Source organism: Rhea pennata, chromosome 22 (assembly GCF_028389875.1).
Source record: "Rhea pennata isolate bPtePen1 chromosome 22, bPtePen1.pri, whole genome shotgun sequence".
Taxonomy (NCBI): domain Eukaryota; kingdom Metazoa; phylum Chordata; class Aves; order Rheiformes; family Rheidae; genus Rhea; species Rhea pennata.
In genome coordinates, this window is record NC_084684.1 from 1,762,236 (window position 1) to 1,781,995 (window position 19,760).

General features: G+C 49.6%; 1 protein-coding gene across 6 annotated transcripts in view; it reads left to right on the forward strand.

Moving 5' to 3' along the window:
• The window catches only part of EPHB2 (EPH receptor B2), a 121,570-nt gene that overhangs the window by 39,692 nt on the left and 62,118 nt on the right, over nucleotides 1-19,760 (forward strand). For all 6 annotated transcript variants that reach the window (XM_062593638.1, XM_062593642.1, XM_062593640.1 and 3 more), the window contains exon 3: nucleotides 361-1,045. In XM_062593638.1, the coding sequence (XP_062449622.1) occupies nucleotides 361-1,045 (685 nt within the window). The remainder of the gene's footprint in view (nucleotides 1-360; nucleotides 1,046-19,760) is intronic.

A 19,760-nucleotide genomic window follows, 5' to 3' on the forward strand; every position in this document is an offset into this window, starting at 1 on the left:
ACGAGGCAGTCCTGAGGTCTGCCTAGGACCTGAGTTGCACTGGCCTTACTGGGCTGAGCAGGTCTTGCATGCAATTTGGGTCAAACCATGCAGGATCGGGATGGAACCTCATAAGTATGGGGCATTTGGCAGGATGTGCAGTGATGGAGTGCCTGGGCAACTTGTTGAGTACTGGTGGGGCTGAATCCATACTGTTTTGCTAGTGTGGACGTGGTGCGGCACAGTATGTACTAGTACAGCTTGCCTATATGACACACAACAGGGTTGGGAAGCAGCGGAGCAGATGGGGACATAGCTCACACTTAGTCCTGTGAATGTCATTTCAATGCCACCCAGTGACTTTTTGTGTCCCATCTGCAGTGGGAAGAAGTGAGTGGATATGACGAGAACATGAACACAATCCGCACCTACCAGGTGTGCAACGTCTTTGAATCCAGCCAGAACAACTGGCTCCGGACCAAGTACATCCGGAGGCGGGGTGCCCACCGCATCCATGTAGAGATGAAATTTTCTGTTCGGGACTGCAGCAGTATCCCTAATGTTCCAGGCTCATGTAAGGAGACTTTTAATCTCTACTACTATGAATCAGACTTTGACTCGGCCACGAAGACTTTTCCCAATTGGATGGAAAACCCGTGGATGAAGGTAGACACAATTGCTGCTGATGAGAGTTTCTCACAGGTGGACCTAGGTGGCCGGGTGATGAAGATTAACACTGAGGTGCGCAGCTTTGGGCCTGTCTCCAAGAATGGTTTCTACCTAGCCTTCCAGGACTATGGAGGCTGCATGTCCTTGATTGCAGTCCGTGTCTTCTACCGCAAGTGTCCCCGCGTGATCCAGAACGGGGCTGTTTTCCAAGAGACCCTCTCAGGAGCAGAGAGCACCTCGCTGGTGGCAGCCCGGGGAACATGCATCACCAACGCGGAGGAGGTGGACGTGCCCATCAAGCTATACTGCAACGGGGATGGCGAGTGGCTGGTGCCCATTGGCCGCTGCATGTGCAGGGCAGGTTATGAATCAGTGGAGAATGGGACCGTCTGCAGAGGTAACTATTTATCTTCCTTTTTGCTTTATGGGCTTGTCTCATTGCTGTGGCAGATTGTCATGTATTAGGGCTTGGAGGATCTTCTGGCCAGGGTGCTGAGGAGCTCTTTGTCACATTTAGGGGCCCTGACCTGCCTAGTGGCTGTGCCCTGCCCCTGGGGTGACAGGACAGCCTGTAACCTTTGGCTGCTCCCTGGGCCAGCTTCCTGTGCCATCGCTGCCTCAGCGATTCCCAGCACCTGCCCGGGAGGCAGCAGTGCCTTCACCAGCTCTCGGGGACCGGAGTTTGGAGGAAGAGGCTACAGCCCTGCTTCCTGACATGAGAGGCAAGTTGGACCAGGGCCTGGGCTCTGTGGGCTCTGCTCCATGTGGATAATTAGGATTTGTAGCTTTAATCTGCATGATCAACCTAGGAGTGACCTCCTGAGGCAGGGATGGAGCAAGAGGGAGAGCAGTCCTGGACAAAGCGCTGGGAGCACATGGGATGAACGGATGGGCAGAGCCGTACGCAGCTCCGGTGTGCGTGCAGATACTCGCTTCCTCTGTGACCTTCCTCTGCACCTCTTTCCTGCCTGAGGAGGTTGTGGCCAGGCCTGTCCATTCATTGCAGAGGCTCTTTATTACCTTTGGGTCCTCTGAACCACTGTGTCTGAGTCCAAGGGTGCAGGCCCTTCGGTGATAACTTTCATGCTCTCCAGGCCATGGAGGGACATGTGCAGCCGTGTACTGTGGTTTATGCCGCAGAGTTGCACTTCTGATCTGCGATCATCTCCCAGAACACTGAACAAAGACTATGCCAGTGTTGGCTGGGATGGCAAAGGAACCAGGAGAAATTGCTTTGAATCTGGAAAAGAGATGGGGGTCCCTGTTTAGTTGCACAGAAACAGGGATGGGGAACCACGGTAGGAACTGGTTCTGCTTTTGTTTATGCCCTGCACCTCAGCATGAGGCTGAATTTTGTAGGGAGTGAGGCGGGCAGGACTCCTGATACCCAGAGATCTTGCAGCAGTGCAAGAGAACAAGTTGGCTGCAGCATTGTCTGGTGAGACCCAACTGGTCCAGGAGCCAGGATGACAAGAATCCTGGTGAGCCTCTGAGCTCCCTCTGTAGCCACAGGTCTCCTGTCCTAAGGTAAATGTTTAAAGTAGCATCTCTGGAAGTGCCTGTTTCTTCAGTATGACTCGACTGACTGCCGTGATGCCAATACTGTCCTACAGAAAGAGCATAGTTTATCCCCAGTCTCTGCCATTACCTCTGTGTGGATAGAGGTTGGTGCAACATTGCCCAGACTGAGCCCAGGTTGACCTCCTGGCTAAAGCACTGCCAGATTCTCACATTTTGTTGAGAGCCCTGGGACACTCACCATGCCTTTCCAAGGCAGAGAGCCTTGCTTTTCTTGGAAACTGGGTCACACACTCCGGGGATGGGTGAGAAGAAAGGCAGGATACTGATTTGTTTGGCAATGTGTGTGGTGCTCCAAACTTGCCTGTGCCACCTTCCCAGAAATGACTGCTCCCAAACCAATCTCTTTCTCTTCCTCAATCTCGCAGACAGTATAAGGGAAGGAAACACAATGTGAGCTTGAGGAGAGATAGAGAGGAGCTGCTGGGCTGATGGGAAAGTTAGGGAAATGGAAGAGCTGCAGAACAGGACCAAAGACTGCGTGTGCTCTGGGCACCGGTGGCTGTACCATGCAAGAGCAAATCATGGCATTTGGTGAACAAACTCTTTCCTCCTCATCCTGATTGAGCATGAAAATCACATTACAGTTTTGATAGCATCAGCACAATCTGAGCGGTGCTGGAATTTCTCTGAGATCAATTATAGATACAGCAGTGAGCATTGTAGAGGGAAGGCTCAGCCTTGGATGGTGCGCTAGGAAGGAGCCGTGTCTCCTCTCTCCTTGCTGCGGGAAGGGGTGGCTTGGTAGCATCAAGCAAGCATCAGGAGGATGCTGATTATGAAGAGATGAACACACTGAAGGTGGGAGAATCTGTGGCCATGTTTGGTTGGGGCTGCAGGTGGGATAGTCATGATGGTCTCTCTGGCATCTCACAGCCTACAGAGGGGCCCTCATGGCAAAGTGGCCCAGCATACTTCTCTGAGCAGGCAGAGCTGATCCTGGGCTTCCCTTGGAAGGCCAGGCCAGAGTACAGTGCTGCAGTGACTGGGAGGCTCAGGGCTTGGGACATTCCCCTTCCTATACAGATGTTTTAGGCTCAAGAGGATGCCCTAGTCTCAAGGGATGGACCAGAGGCACCTGCAGTGATGCTAAAACCTGATTATGATGTCCTTTCTCCTAGAGCGCTCATCCTTAGAGTCTAGGATAGGGATGAGAGTTACTGGAGACATTTAAAAGTGGAATCTGAGGAGAACGTAGGGAAATTTGAAAATTTGAAAGTGGGTAAATAGTTACCTGTTGAGGCCAAAGGCCTCAAAGTAAAGCTCTTGATGGAGACCTCTGTTGTGCTATGCACCTGCTCCTGGAAGAGGGCATCACATGTCCTGCTGGTGGCCGGCCTGCTCATAGTCTTCCTTTGACCCTACTGGGCCAATGAATGTCTTTTGCCACTGAGCTAGGAACGTTCACGCGTCTGCAGCTGTAGCTGCTCACAGGAATAGCAAACAGCCGCAGGATGTATCGGGAATGGAGCTCTAGGTGATGGGAACAACTGCTTCTCTGAAGGCAGAGGATATGGGTTTAGCTCCCTACCAGACGTGAAAGTCTAGGATGGAGAGAGAGACAAACAGGATCTCTCTGCTCTAGCATCTTTCCTCTCAGAGGACCTGGGGCTAAAAGTACTGCTGTAACAAAATATGAAAATGCAACACTTGGCTTTGATGCAGCTATGGTTTCTCATGGGGTGCAGCTCATTCAAATGGGCTCCCTGATCCTCCTGTGCAGGGAACAGTCCCTGTGCCCCGTGGGGCCTGGCATGCTCTGGGTACCCAGGACCTCCCTCAGAGAGCCCCACTTCTGCAGCCTGCCTTACTGGGGCCAGCAGGGAAAGCAAAGTGAGCAGGAGAGGGGGCTCGAGATGGAGCAAACAAGCAGGAGTGAGGCTGGGTCTTCTCTTTGTTTGCGCAGCAGCAGGATTTTGGGAGGTCCGGTACCTCAGCAGCTGTTTCTCCAGCCGGTGCTTATGTGTGTGCGGCTCTGTGCTCCCTGCCGTCATTAATCATGCAGTGGCCTGCAGTCCACCGTCTCCTTGGGGCAGCTGGCTCCGGGGCTGCACTGCAGCCGAGTGGAGCCGTTCCTGCACGGGGCTCTGTGACTGGAGCTGCACAGTCACCCGCAGAGACGGTGGGAGAGTTTTAGCATCTCCATCCTTTCTCAGCATCCCAGGGGGTCCCAGGAAAGGGGCTGTTCACCTCAGCTGAGTAAGGCAATGAAAGGGCTCTCCTCCCCAGCTCACCTCCGGAAGGACCTGTGGGTGCAATTCTTCATCCTTGTGCTGCTCCCATCATGTCTTTGCTGGTCCCAGCAGAGGCAACGTATTAGCCGTCTGCTGTGGAGAACTTGCTCATACATGTGGCTGGCAGGGTTTTTTTTTTGTGTGCTTCAAAGGGTGGGAGGAAATCTGGGCCCCTTTCCAAAAGCAAAACAAAAGCAAATCCGGGCTGGCTTTCGGTGTGAAATACTCTCACGTGCCAGCATGGGACATGGCAAGGAGTGTGGGGGACGCCGCTCACCTGTGCTGCCCTGCTAACAAATCTCTGTGGAAAAGGGCATCCCAAGCGACGGCTGGCCCCGCAATGCCGATGCAAGGCCCTGAGAAGAGCTGCTCATTTTCTCTGCTGGGCTTTTCATCTGGCTAATACAGTATGAGCCTGCTCAAAGCAGTGTACACAAGGGATATTTATGGAGGAAGTTCATGCATCTAACAGCTTAAGCTCTTCTAAGCTTGCAGCCCCAGCACAAAAGGATTTGGGAGCAGTTAACAATTCTGTGTGGTTAAGAGATTTTCATTTTGCTAGGCCTGTTTCTTTCCGTTATGCTGGCGAGGGGCTCGGAGCACGCTCCTCCCTGCGCTGCTTCCCTTCCCGTCTCCATACGCCCAGCCTCTGCTCTCCCAGCTTCCTGGCTTCACCTTCTCCTGCTCTCTGCCTTCGCCTTTTTTTTTCTCCATCTCCCCGTTCTTTGTCTGGGCTGCCTCCTCCCTTTCCCCCCCTGCCCGTCCCTCCCATGCAGCGTATTAAGCACATTTCGCTCTCTGCCGCTGATATTCATTGGCTCTGCTCTGCGACGGAGGAGGCAGAGCTATTGTGCTCCTTGCTCTCTATTTAGACTGGACTGTAATCGAACGCTGCCTGCGATGGTCTCTGCCTGCTTGGAGACAGCAGTCACTGGCTGCCGACGCTACGTGTTGAGCCATGCCCCCATTTCCACCTTCCCTCCGGCTTCTGGGGACTTCTGGCCACACATCTAATCACTGTAGTAGCTGCGGCGCTTGCATTCACAGCAGACATCCTTTTCTTTGTTGGATTTGTACAGCACTGAGCACAGGGAGTCCTGGTCATGCTGTGATAACAAGGGACCGTGTGACAGTTCCTTCCTACTACTATTTCATTCCTTCGGGGCACCAGCATTGCTGGGGAGGGGAGAACTTGGAGCAATGGTGGGGTGGGGAGATCGGTAGTGTGCTGGGAAGAGAAGGAGGCTGGTCACCAAGGTGGTCTGTAGAGGATGCAGCTGGCCACTCATTTTCTTCTCCAGCTCAAGGTGAATCCAGACCACTGCTGTCAAGGGCCTGAGGGTTCAACAGTAAGTCACACCATAAAAGGGAGGCAGGAAGGGAACCTTCTTCACCATACTCCTACTCTTTCCTTCTCCTGGGGAGAGAGCCAAGATGGAGAGCATGGAGGTGCTGAGCCAGCTCCAGCTCTAACTCCAGCACTCATCTAGCCCAATATTGACCCAGCTGACCAGCTCAACCAACAACCCTGCTCAGCTCCAAAACTGATCTATCTATCTCCAACACTGACCCAGCCTGGCTTCACCACTGACTCAACCAAATACTCAGCTCAAGTCCACCAGCCCGGCTCAACTCCAACACCGAGCCAGCCCAAGTCCAACTCTAAAGGGAGAAGCATGTCCTTTGAGATCGTTGTCATAGCAGACTAATACATGGGGAATCACTATTTGAGGTTGTACAAGACTATCTTGCTAGGTTTGGGTAGGGATGTTACAGGCAGGTAGGCTCCCTGCTGGGCTTCCCTACACGTGTTTGCATGATACTTAAGGTCCAGTGTGGCTGTGACCGTGTTACGCAGTTGCCCAGACTCGCAACTGGTCTCTGTGGTTTCAACAGAGAGCGCAGGCTGTGCCATGTGATGGCAGTGGAGAGGCTGTAGATGTGCTGTGCACCCCACTGGCTGTGTGCTGTGGGTATGGAGAGGGTGCACAGAGGTAGTGATGAGTGTACGGATGCATATCCAGGACTCAGAGCTATTCCTCTGTGTCAGAGCTGTGTGAAAAAAATACGAATCTGTTCTAGCTGTGTTGTGTTTGTGTTTGGATTTGGGGGCAGGACATAGGCTGGCTGCACGCAAGGGAATGTGTGGAGGGGTCTTTCTGATGCGCTGGGGAAAGATATGTTCTAGCTGTCTTGTAATCGTGTTCCATATGTACTGATGTTTTGAAGATAAGAGGCTATTTATGGCTCCATGCCTGTTTTGGTTCTGGGCCTCCACTGATAATGCTGGACCCAGCTAATAAATTATAAGGCCCTAGGGGTAATTAAATTCTTATAGAAAACATTCCTGGTTGAACTAGAGCAGATACAGCCAATTGTGATGTAAATGTTTCCAGAGAAGGAGAATTATCTGTTAAATTCTTCCAGTGACTTCTCATCCTCTGTGAAAAGCATAAGCCTTCTCACTACCTGACTATGCCAGACATTTGGACCTTGGCAAACGTTGTCCAGTAAGTCCTTCATCATCACATTGCTGCTTTCCGTGTGGCTATTTAAGAGTAATCTGTGAGCCTTTGGCTCTCTCTTGGGTAAACTGTCCAGCAAGCCTTATTAGCTCTTCCCCACCCTTGCCAGTCCTTTGGCTTTTTTAGTGGTGGAGCCACCATACTGCAGATGTAAACATGATTCTCACAGCAATCAGTTTAGTGCTGGAGTGGACTTCCCTCCTTGAGATGTCCTTGTTTGTATGTCCCATATTTGCTTTAGCTGTTTTGGCCATGGGGTGCTTTTGCTCAGCTGATTGCCTGCCGTGACCCACAGTCTTCCTGCCATGACTGCATGCAGGCCACGCGTATGGCCTCTATCCTTTCCCCAGAGGTGTGATTTGACATGTATTTGTACCGAAATGAGTATTGCTTGCTTGTGCATGGCTTACCAAGGCATCCAGATTGCCCATCTTCTTCAGCACTTACCATACTACAACTTCCGTGTCATCAGCTAACTTTATTAGGAATATTTTGGGCTTTCTCTGGGTCATTGATAAAAATGTTTAATAGCCCAGAGCCATGAACCAAATCTGTTGGCTCTAGTAGAAACAGACCTGCTCACTGCAAATTCTCTGCTGAGATCGCAGAGCAAAGCAGTATTGGCTAGCCAAGTTTTAATGCATTGAATATGTCCCACAGTGTCTGTGGACCCTCTAATTTCTGAATAAAATATCATGTGTTACCAAGGGAAATGCTCTACAGAAGTCTGGGTGCATTGCATTAACACTGTTACCTTTCCCAACCCAATTTGTAATTGCATCAAAAAACATACGAAGCTAATTTGCCTTAATCTGTTTTCCATAAATGTACATAGATTTTCACGTCTGCTGCTGCCTTCCTTTAATTCTTTACTGACTGAGTCCCATAGCTGGCACATCTTTATTTGCCTGGTACAGATGCTGGAGTGGCAGTCCTAAAATAGTCAAGACTGCCTCATCTAACAAATAGCTTTTTCCTACATCTCTGGAACATCCCACTACTTCACGGCATGTGGAAAGTGAACGTTAACTGTCCACTGGTTCATCAGCCAACTCTCTAAAAACTCTTAGGTAGACACTATCCTGACATACCGATTTAACAGTGTTTAACTTTAGTAGCTGCTATTCAACATCTTGAGTTACTGCTGGAATGGAAAGTATTTCACCATCATCCTATAAGATGATTACATCACCTGGCTTCTTCCCAAGTACAAAACAGGAATTTGTCTGCCTTTTCTACAGGGCTGTTGACAATTTGAATGCTCCCAGCCGGCGATGGCTTGGTGTCATTGTGGATGCTGCTTTTTGGGCTTCTCCCTCTCCTCCCTCTCCGTCTGGGAAGCGAGAATACAGCGTCTTTCTTTCCATCACTTTGATTCTTCTCCCTCCTGCTTCTTGCTGACCCCTCCATGTTGTGAATCCAATTAGGGCTTTGGCAGGTTTTGCAGCTGCTCGGTATTAACTGCTCCGAGCCTGTTTGGTGCCTTGCAGAGTCAGAGGGGATGGCAGCCTGTTCCCTTTGCGTTTCTGGATGGCATTAGGCTTCTGCAGATCAGAATAGGACCAGGGAAGCTTGGGAGAGCTGAGGCAGTGTCAGACAGGTGGGACTGTGAGCCATTTTCTTTGTGGAGATCCAAAGCCCCAAGGGATGGTGACCTAGCAAAGAGGGGCACAGATAGTCCAGGAATGCGGCAAGACTTCTACTGCAGACGATGGGAGGTGGACAACTCATCTCACAATCAGAAATCCAGGTTCTGAGGGACTAGACTTTCATGGCTGCAAGCAGGCAAAGGAGATTAGAAGGATCTGCTTTGTTTTCAAGACATAGCATGGGCTGAGACATTCCACAAAGGCCTTTTCTCTTTGGAGAAAGGGATCAAAATAGATTTTCCAGAACACGTGTCGTCAAGGTGTGATTCCTGAACAGCAGGAGTGCTTTAGAGTGCTCCTAGCCCTGCTGAGAAGGCATAGGAGAGACCTGAGGAGGATACAGAAGATAACCCTGAGAGCACTCCACTGGAAGCGGGGAGGGGAAAAGCATATTCTGATTTGTTAGCATGGGCAGGTCACGAGGCATGTCTCATTGCCCTCTGCGTAAAGGGAGTGTTGGGAAAAAAGGGGGGTATCTCAGGTCCAGCAAAACTGCTCAGTACCCTGATGGAAATGATCACCAGTATGGTCATCCCAGGGTTTCTCAAGGAGATGCAGTGGAGTTTTGCCTTGCACCCACCTACCTACCACAGCTGGTGCTTCCCGCAGTCCTTTTGCACGAGCTGGTTCTTCTCGCTGCACAAGCTCTTCCTCCAGCAGAGATGTAGGGAAGGTCTTTTTTCCCCTTCCTAATTTGCAGCAGTTTGCTTGGCCACTCCTTGCTCCCCAGGCACAGCATGATGTCAGGAGCAGTGGGCTGATGTGAGGAGATGGGTGGGAGCAGACCCAGGCAGGGCCAAGTGTCATTGCTTCTCCATCGGAATAAAAATAACATCCCGTCTGACCCGTTTGCATGCACTGAGTGTCCCTCATGGGCTGCAAACTTGGGTGCAGGGACTGGGCCGCTGCTGTAATGTGAGTGTTTTAACAGAGCTCACGTTCTGCGCAGATAAGAAAATCTCTCTCTGTCTTATTTTTACACAGGAAACATTTTGGATCAAAAATCACATTCCTCTCCTTGCTACACCCATGTGAATAGTTCAGTTGACTTCTCTGGAAGCACCCCACGCTTACGCTGGTGGGAGAGCGGGGTTTCTCTGTTTTTCCTTGCTTACCTTCTTAGGCCTCCTCTTCTTTTTTCTTCTTTTTTTTTCTTTTTTTTTCTTCTTTCTTTCTTTTTTTCTTTATTTTTTTTTTTAATGAATAGCTGGCATCCAGGCCCAGGCTTCCAGGATTTTAACTCATTATGACTATAAAATGAAGTGAACATGTTTTCTACCGATAGCCCTTAGCTTTTTGTTGGAATCAAGGCATTCAAAGATCTGGGAGGGGATGAGGGTTTCTCCCTGGGTTTAGCATGGGGCTGGATTTTTATGGTTCAGAAGGAACATATTCTTCATCATACATAACTGAAGGAAAACTGGACCAAATGCTGCTCTTGACGATGGTGTTTTCCATTTGAAGCTGTTCTGTGAGTCAGGCCAAAACCAAGAGATGATTATGAACATTTAATTTTGGGAAATATCCTCAGATGTTCTCTGCAAGGAAAGCTGCCGGTTTGAAGCTAGTCTGATGTCAGATGATCACCCTGCAAGAGTTCAGTATTTTGTTTTATTTTGGCAATACAAGGTAAAAATCATACAGACTATTTAATCTCGAAGTCATGATTAGCTTAATTAGCTCTGGGGAAACTTTATATTGTTCCCCATATGCCTTAGAAACATAGTATATTGCTGGAAAGTATGAATAAAAATCCCCATAAAGGTTAGGAAATGGAATCAAAATGTTTCATAGCTAGCATGATGGCTGTGTTTATGCACACCAAACTTCAAACAATATGAAATTAGGTCAAGCCAAGCAAAATACACAACACTTTCATGTGCTGTGATTTTCAAAGGAGACCGTAAGTTCGGCGACAGTGATCGGCACTTCTCATTCCTCATGCGAGCAGGAATTACAATTTAAACACCGTTAGGAAGGAGCTCCGCAAACATCACGGTAAAAGCCAGCAGAAATGCAATGAAAGCAGCACAGTTAGCCTAAGGCATCCCCTCTTCTGTTCTGTTTTATTTTCCTAGGCATTTGGGGAACTAGTTTCTGAGAAAAGAACCAAAAAAAGAAAAAAGCTAAAAAGGTTGAAAAGGTGTTAAAATAAGAAAGAAGGAGCGCAGCCCAGCGAACTTTTGGGAGCTGGCCACCAGGTATTTCAAAGCAGGGCTCCGGCACGCGCGTGCCGTACTTGGGACGGCTTATGACTCCGTCGGAAATACTTTCGCAGGCGGAAGAGGCTCTGGACCGGCACGGCAGTCGTTCTTCCCTCCCAGGAAGCTTCACCCGTCTTTGTCTGCGCGCTCTTCGGCCGCGGCGGCCCTGACGTCGCTCTCGAGGGATTCGCGTTCGGGGCGCTGTGGGAGAGCTGTGCTGCGTTAAGAAGCGGAAATCGTGGGTCAGCGGCTCCATAACCCGCTTTTTCTTGCACCGTTTTTCAGGTTTTCTGCCGTCCTGCTGTTAGCTGTGCTGGTTGTATGGGGGCCGTGAGGGCTCTCGCGTCTGCCTAGAAATTGGGAGACTGTTTCTTAGCGTCTGGGAAACTAATAACTTGCGGAAGAGCTGGTCTTGCAGGCAGGAGAAAAGGAAACAGCATCAAGTGTGAGCAGGTCTTGGAAAGCATCCTGTTAAGAGACAGAGAAAATCATACCGAGAGCAGAAGGTACCAGCTCAGTGCATCACTCTTCCCGCATCCAGGGAGCTTTTATTTGCAGGAACGCATCCAAAACAGGGACCTGCGTGAACAGATTGCACTCTGTAGATAGACAACTCCTGTGAAACCTTTCCAGGTCTCTGAAGCAAGGCCTGGGAAAAGACTCCTCCTTGCTTCAGTGGGTTAAATTAGCACGTGCCAAGGGTGCTCCTGGAGCCCTTGGAGTTAAACTGGGAATATTAGTTTTGCTCCTTCTGTTGTAAACTTGAAAGACTTTTCCAAGAACCCACTCTCGGGATTTCAGCCTGCCAGAGGGACTGGGAAACTTGCAGCATTTGCAGAACAGCAGATGCCCCTAAAGTTGCCTTTGTGTTAAGTGAATGCAACCAGAACGGCATCACATTGCGTTAAAATACAGCCAAAATGGCAAGTCATCGATAACGCCGTGCTACATCGCTAGCAGAGACCTGGTCTGCATTTGAGGCTTCTGTGCTGGGCTGCAAACGATGACTGATGATTTTGCCGGGCTGAACTCACAATAAACTTGGGCGCTGCCGGCCGCAAATGGCAAGGGCTTTATTTCCCGCTCACAAACGTACGAGGCTGCATTCGAGCAGATCTCATTTTCTGTGACGGCTGAAATAAATTTTCAAATAAATACCGTGCTTAGCCTAGGTCCCAGGGGCACAGGACTGGAGAGGAATGCAGGGTGTGGTGCAACGCATCCCATGCTCAGAGACAGATCGCTGATGAGAGATTAAACTGTGCCTGGCTTGACCTGTCTGTAGGAGGGTGCCCTGAGGAGTGCTCACCCCTCCAAGGTAGCCTGTGGATGCCACAGTGCCATTTTGCACTCACAGACAGGGACCAGCAAGGGTTGAGGGGCCCAGAAAGCACGTGTTTGAGTCACAGATGCAGGGACTCCAGGTAGGTCCCCACAAGTTTGGTTGGAGATGGCTAGAAAAAACTCCTATAAGTAAAGAGGCAAATTCAAAATAACCTTTTGAAGGAATATCTGCCTCTTCGATAGCTGGACGTCGATGGTTTTTCAAAGACGAGCTCACGCTTGAGAAGTCTTGCTGCAGTTTGAGACTGTTGTCACACTTAGAGCTCAAGGAGATTCTCTGCTCAAGAAGACAATTTTTAACTCTGAAACCAAAGTTAGCAATTTCCTTCCAAAGCGTTATCACCTGCAGCTGTCATAGAGGACTGGAATAGAGTGAATGATAAATGGTAGAATAGACATGTGATTCTGAGTTGTGCAAAAAAAAGCTTTATTCATCCTAAACTATCAAAATGCCTAAGCCCTCAAGATTATTAAGAATGAAAGTGCAGTCTGAAGTAAAGCTGATAAAAGTAGATTAATGTGCATGTTTTGCTCCAAATGTCTGTTCTCCCAGTCTGGATGCCTTTTGAAGAAGTTGCAGTAACTTTTGAAGAAGTTGTAGTAAGAGATAATATTTGTCAAACAGCAAACAACACACTCCATTAAATGCATGATATCTACCTTTTTATGGCAGCAGCTCTCCAGGAGGCAATCTGCAGAGACATGGGAACTATCTGCGTAGCGTAGCGAGGATGTTTGGTTTCAGACATCTGCCAGTAATTTCCACCATGCTGTTCCACCTTTCTCCCTGCTCTTCATGAGAACTGTTGCTGTACGTATTACGTGTATCTTCATGGGATATGCAGAATATAAGGATTCAGGTTGGTGCCCAGCAGGACAGCCTAGAGTACCTAAGTGGGTTAAATATCAAGGGACAGGATGGATGCAAGATGTCATTGGGCATTATGCTCTTAACCAGGGATTTTGATGGTCTTGGTAGGTGCAGATCACTGTCTTTAGGCAGTCTCTGTGGAAACCAACCTCTCTGGGCACCGTCACAGAGTGACTGCACCTCTGTCCCTTTCCTTCCCCTCCCATTTTCCTTTATCCCCCCAATCTCATGTATCAGTGGGTGATTTTCCAGACATGCAGATCGTTGTAACCGTGTTAAACCATATATGGGCAGATAAGCTGCTCCTGATTCATCCCGGTGCTTATAGCCAGTGTCTTACAGGTGGCTCAGACACCTACAGCACGGTATTGGGTTTGCACGTAGTAGTACACTCTCCTCACCTCGAGGATTCATGTAACTGAAGATATGAAGCTTAGGAAGGTTTACCATAGTGAAAATGCTACTTCTGCAGGCTATTCCTGGCAACACACAGAGTGGTCTTCTGAGACACCAAAACTTGGCCACACTGTCACCAGCCAGCTCAGCTTGCTAACGTGTCTGTGTTGCTTTCAGTACATCTGAGCAGCTGGTTTAAAACGTGCTGGACAGACCATGCAGCTGTAGACATCACGGGAAAACCTGCAGCTTGGGCTCACAGGGAAGGGTTTGGTCTGTGGAGAGCGGGTGGTTTTGTACAACGGGTCTGGTCGGTATCCTCCACGTCCCGGCACCGCTGCCATGTGCTGTTTTCCCTCAGTTCTGGTTTACGGAGAAGATTCTTTGCCTCTTTGGGAAACTGGAAATTACCAATTTCAAAGCATGATGTAACTAATACAGCAAAAGGCAGTCACGCAACTGAACTCACAGATATGGGAGGTTCCTGCTCATCTTCGAGGAGAAGATGAGGCCTCTTTACAGGTTGAGGTAGAACAGAATGTTATGGATCGAAAAACGCTAGGTATCGCTGCTCTGCTACTATTTGCAGTAGGCTGGTGTGCTGCGCGGTGCCTCGTGCCTCCCGCTCTTCCCCTCGTTTGAAGAAGACGGACTCGGTCCTGCGCGTCGGATGCCCTCGCCGTCATTTTCAGTCACCTTCACAAGCACAGTGGTTATGCAATTACCTTCACCCACATCAGCTCGAGCATTGATCGAAGCAATAATGTTAGTGTTTTACTCTCATTTTACACCCTGGGGGTGGACCTGTGGCACAGACTGGAGAATAAGAGACACAGTGGCCGTAGTAAGAAGAAAGTCTCCAGATTTTCCCAAATAGATCAGGGTTCCAGCTGTGGCTGTGCAAATTTTAGCCTTAGGACTTGCAAAAGGTCTGCAGAACTAGAAGTAGCAGGGTGCACCGGGTTGCCCCCGGTTATCGCTTTTTCTGGTTGTTTGGATTTCTAAGGAAAGTTTAGGAGGCTGGAAGGGGAACTTTGTCATGCCCGCTACTTAATCGTGTTGCCACTGTGAATACAGTTAACTTGCAAATAGAATGACAAATCTAAGTGTATGTATCTTTAGGGTACCCTATAATTAGAACTGGTCCTTTTTTTGCTTCTGGAAAGGTTTTTCTCTGCCCGATTCAGATGGAACCAATCCCAGTTTGTTTTTGTTTCTCTCGAATTAGCTCACGGCTGTTCTTCCCAGGATTTCCCAGGCACAAATACGCGCACAGGGACCTGCCGAACACGCGCAGTGCTTTGGCTAGGGCACGCCAGGCCCAGCACACATGCAGTTCACACGCGGCCCCTGCGTGCTCAGTAATTTCGACCATTTTTGGATTCACGTGGCTCTCTGTGGATGGGCACTAGAGCATATGCACCATCAGTGGTGCTTGTCCCAAGCATGTGCTCTGCAGGGGACCTTTATAGAGGCAACAACATGAATTTGCCTGTGCACAAGGGTTGTTTTTTGTGGGCCTTCTGCTTATAAGGCAGCTCTTGCTCCAGCAGAGTGGCTGGGTGCATGGGAAGAGGGGGCCTCTATGGGAAAGCAATAAAAACCTAGTGCGCAAAGCTGAGATCAGGGCTCAGACTGAAAGCAAGTGTTGTTTTGCTGTAACGTTAGCACGGCATATATCTTTGGCGGCAGGAGTCGTGACGCCCGAACGAGTGCCTGATGTCGGGGCTGTCCTGAGAAGGGGCTGGGTTAGAGAAACTCTAATGCAAAAGCAGACGAGACTCCCTTCGTTAACGAGCCAAGGATGAGTTAGCAGGACCCACAGCAGCGTCAGCCCAAGCATGTTGCATACGTTTGGGGTTGAGGGGGGCGAGATGGGGTTTCTATGGAAACGAGAGCCGTGATTTCCTGCACGCTGCTGTGCTGGAAGGCCAAAAGCAAACGGGAGTAGGCGGGAGGAAGCAGCATCTCATGGATAATGTGACCTCCCGGGGGATTGCACCGTAGGCACCAAAGCAGAGCCCCCGAGCATGAAAGAGAAGCAAGAAGGCAGAAATCTTGAGAGCAAAACACCTCTGTGCAGCTGTTTTGTCCTGAGTTGGGCCCCTCTGCCTCAGACGTGCTGGAAGAGGCCCTACTTGCGGACATCCCAGGGCTTTTAGCCTGCCGTAAGCTGTCTTCTCAGCTTCTCCTCCAAGTGCAGCTGTGCCCCCAGCTTTTGTGCCTTGCGAGGACCTGGCATTGCCCCGGCTGTGCCCTGGCATCGGCTCTGGGGACCCGATCCATGGCTGCATCCTTGCTGCCACACTCAGCCTTCGAACCTAGGGGCCTGCTGGAGAAAGGTCTAGTTGCGGCTGCAGCCGCGATGAGCGCTGGAGCTGCTAGCAGACTGGGAAGTGTCTTTTGTCAAAGCTCGGGATGCCTCCAACCTCCTTTAATTAAAGACAATTACTGCTTTCAGCCCCTCTTCACAGCTCAGCTGGGTTGTTTGCAAACACACAGCTGCGGGAGTCTTTGTGCCCCTCTCCAAGTCCCGCTTCCCTGGAGACGCACCGAGGTTTCTTTACCATCAGCGTTACGGCGAGCGGAGCGGCTCAGGAGAAGGAGGGGCGCCCCGGGCTCCCGGCTGGCGAGGGCATTTTGAGGCGCACGCGGAAAAGCTGGCGCTGACTCTGCCGGGCAGTCTGGAGCAACCCTGCCTGTCCGTGCAAAACTGTGGCCAGGGGAAAGCAGCAGGCGCTGGTAGGACTCTCGGGAAAAGTGGCTTTTGCCAGCAGTGTGAAAAGAGATGAAGAGGAGGCGAATGGTAAGCTGAAGCATCTGGGCTGCAGATAAGGCGGCTCTTGCCCCGGTTGCGGGGACGGGACCCAGCAGACGCAGGCAATGAGCTCCGAATACGTCCTTTCAAATAACGCTGTTAAGTTAGCCGTGACTTTGCGTGCTGGTGCGAAGAGGCTGCTTTGCCTCGCTGCGGGAACTGCAGCAGGCAGGCCACATGCGCGCTTTCTCGACCCAACTGCGTTCAGAAAAATCTGAGACCTCCTCTAACCAATAACCCCTGTTTCTCTGCTCGAATAACTTGGAAGCAGCCAAATGGAACTTAACCAAACTTTCCAAAACAGTCAGGGCTGGCGCGAGAGCAAGCGGGGTCCATTGCAGCCCTCTGGGATCCTGTTTCCAAAAATACGAGCCTAAGCACAGTGGCTGCTCCTGAAAGCGTCTCATAGCCCTGACGCTCGTACGGATCTAGCGTTGCTCTGCAGTGAAGCGTCCAACCCCAGATGCTGCGGCCAAGGCCGTGGCTTCTCCGTTTTCAGGCGCTAATGGTTTCCTCCGGGAGGAATCGGAGCGGGCGTTCCTAGCAGGCAGGCCACCGCACGTCTTTCTTTGAAGCATTTGGTAGTTAAATCTATTGCAGGGGCCTGAGTGGTAAACGCTCAGTGTTCAGGCTCAGGGGAGCCAAATCCTTTTCGAGCTACTAACAGCCTGACACTGCTCTGTCTTCTCAAATTCATTTTGCAGCTCGGATTCCCTGGTGAGCACTAATCACTGGGCTGAGTATGAAGGGAAACATACCCCACAAATGGGAAGCCCAGAAGCGATTTCCTCTTCAGCAGCCTGTCTGCGGACATCTTTGATCTGCTCTGAGGCAGTTTCTTATTCCACAGAAGGGTCTTGAAGGCCAGCAGGAGAAATGGTGTTGCAGCGTTAAAGCAGCCTCCTAGAACAAATCTAAATGCACGGTCAGATTTACCACGGGCAGCAGAGGTACAGGGCTGAAAGCCCATTGCAGCCACAAGGAGCTTGCTTGGAGCCAGGCTGAAGTTGCTTGCTCTCCCGTGGCTGCGGTGTTTACTTCTATGGAGTGCTGGGGCTCTGGGGACATGATCCGTGGTCCTTAGTGATGCATCACGCTGCAGATCCTCCAACTACGTGGGAGATCGTGACTGCCCTTAGCCCTTAGCTGAGGGCACTGTGCTGACAAACAGCTCAGCAGAATAAGGTACCTTTGGTTTGGCAGCTCCTCCAATATTTGTTCCAGCTGTTGGCATTGTTACAGGTTGATTCACCAAAAGATGTGTAATTTGCAGATAAGAGAGCAGAAGACCGTACTGGAGGGTGTTTTAGAAGCTGCTTGACCCCTTGAAATGGAAATTCTACAGACTGTGTCCCCTGGAAAATGGGCTGCAGCAGACCTTGGTTGCTGGAGGGTCTTTGGTGCTGACCAGCTGGGCTGGGGCAGACCTCTAAACACATCCAGGAGACATCTGAGATGACGTTTCTCATGCACTGAGTGTTCAAATGTGTGGATGACAGAAAAAGGGACCTTTTTGGAAACCTTTCCGTGGTGTTTAATAGGTTGCAAATATCTGGGTCAGACAAAGAATAAGAGAAATAGGGCATGGAAAGAGCAGTTTTCTTCCATCTTTTGGCATGGTGCAGTGCCTGAGCATTTCTGATGGATGCATCGTCCCCTTGAATTTGTCTAACTGCACATTAACTTGTTCATATTTTTGGTGTCCACAGGGTCTTGTGGCAGTAAGTTACGTGACTTAATCATACACCAAGTTAAAAAGTACATTCTTTGTTTTGTGCACAAGGAGTCTTTTGGGAGAGGTTTGGCTGTTGCATTGTTATTCTGTAAGGAATTGTGAGCACTCTTTTCCTATTCATTTCTCCTGTATTACTGATGGGTTTTTAGACTTCCCTGAGTTGTCTCTTTTTTAAATGGAAGGTCCTTTGCTGATGTACTCTCCATCTAGAAGCTACTCTATTTCTCTGATCATTTTTATCATCCACTTCATGACCTTGTCTAAGAGTGACCACCACTGCATATACTGTTCAAAATGTGGCTTCGTGCAGTTGTTTAATAACATTCCTGTTTCATCCTTGGTTACTTTCTTAGTAATTCCTAGCATTTTCTCATTTTTTCTGATGATGGATGAGCTTTGAACTGATGTTTTCAGAGAATTATCTCTAGTGCTGCTGAGATCTCCTCCCTGCATGTTAATAGCTAATTTAGTGCCCATCATTGTGTTTGTATAATTAGGGCTCTTTTTACCCAAGTGCATGAGTTTCCTTTTGTCACCATCAAATTTCATTTGCCGTATTATGGCCCAATCACTCAGCACCCTGAGATGTTTCTGTCACTCTTTGCAAGTAGCTCTAGTTCTGGCAAACCTGACTAATTTGGGAACATCAAGAGACTTTGTCATTTCACTCTTTGCCCCCCACTTCAGACTGTAGATGGGTGTGAGTGACACATCCTCAGCATCTCAGTTCCCACTTGATATGATGAATATGCGTGTTAAAGGGGACATTGTTCATGTATTATGCAGGACCTAGTCACCCTTGATGGAGTTGAACTCTGGGTACCATAGGATATGCATCGCACGTTGCCAGGATTTTCTGGCTGGATGGTGTTTACTTGATGTTTGGACATGCTGAACCTCATTCCAGATCGCTGAGGTAGATCTCAGTGTGGTTTCTCTACCCACTGTTAGACTAGGAGATCTATTTTATTGTGGTCTAATTGCAGCTTTGAGGGGTGGTTACAAAGAGAATGGAGCCAAAACCTTCCCTGGACAATATAACAAGGGTCAACAGCTACAAGCTGCAGCCTTAAAGTCTCAGGTTGGACATTGGAAAAAGCCGCAACAGGCCTCCAGAGTGGTGGGGCATCTCTGTCCTTGGTGTTTTCCAAGTGATTTTAGGTACGTGGCAAGGAAATGCTGCACAGGAGTCATGAGGAGGCACTGAAGGATATGCACTTTCCTTAGACTGTCCCATGCCAAAAAGGGACCAGACACTCAGCAAAGCAAAAGCCAAGCAGTGAGTGAGGAGGAGGCCTGGGAAGTTGTACTGAGCTGCTGCATCTGCACCTGTGCACGTGCCTGCACGTTGCATGAAGAAGTTAAATGCAAAATTTGAAAACCCTGGAGGTTAATACCAGAAAATTTCCCCCATATGACCAGACCTAGAAAAGAAGGATGGTATCCTACCTCAGTGACACCCTGTCTGGAGTCTGGCACTGTAGCGGACAACCAACCTGCAGAGTAATCACAGCGTCGTGCCATCATAAGAAGGGCCGAAATGATTCGCATTTGGCTGGTGAGGCAGAGGTGCAGAAGTGCAGGGAGATGATTTCTGCACTGTATGCCTCAGCGATTGCCTTTGTGGACTGTGACAGCCGGTTCTGCTCTCCACCTTTCAAGAGGGATATTGAGAAATAAACCTGGAGAGTGCTGCAGAAAGGCAAACACAGGCTTGAGGGCCACAGAAAATGCCCTTCCGTGAGAGACTGGAAGAGC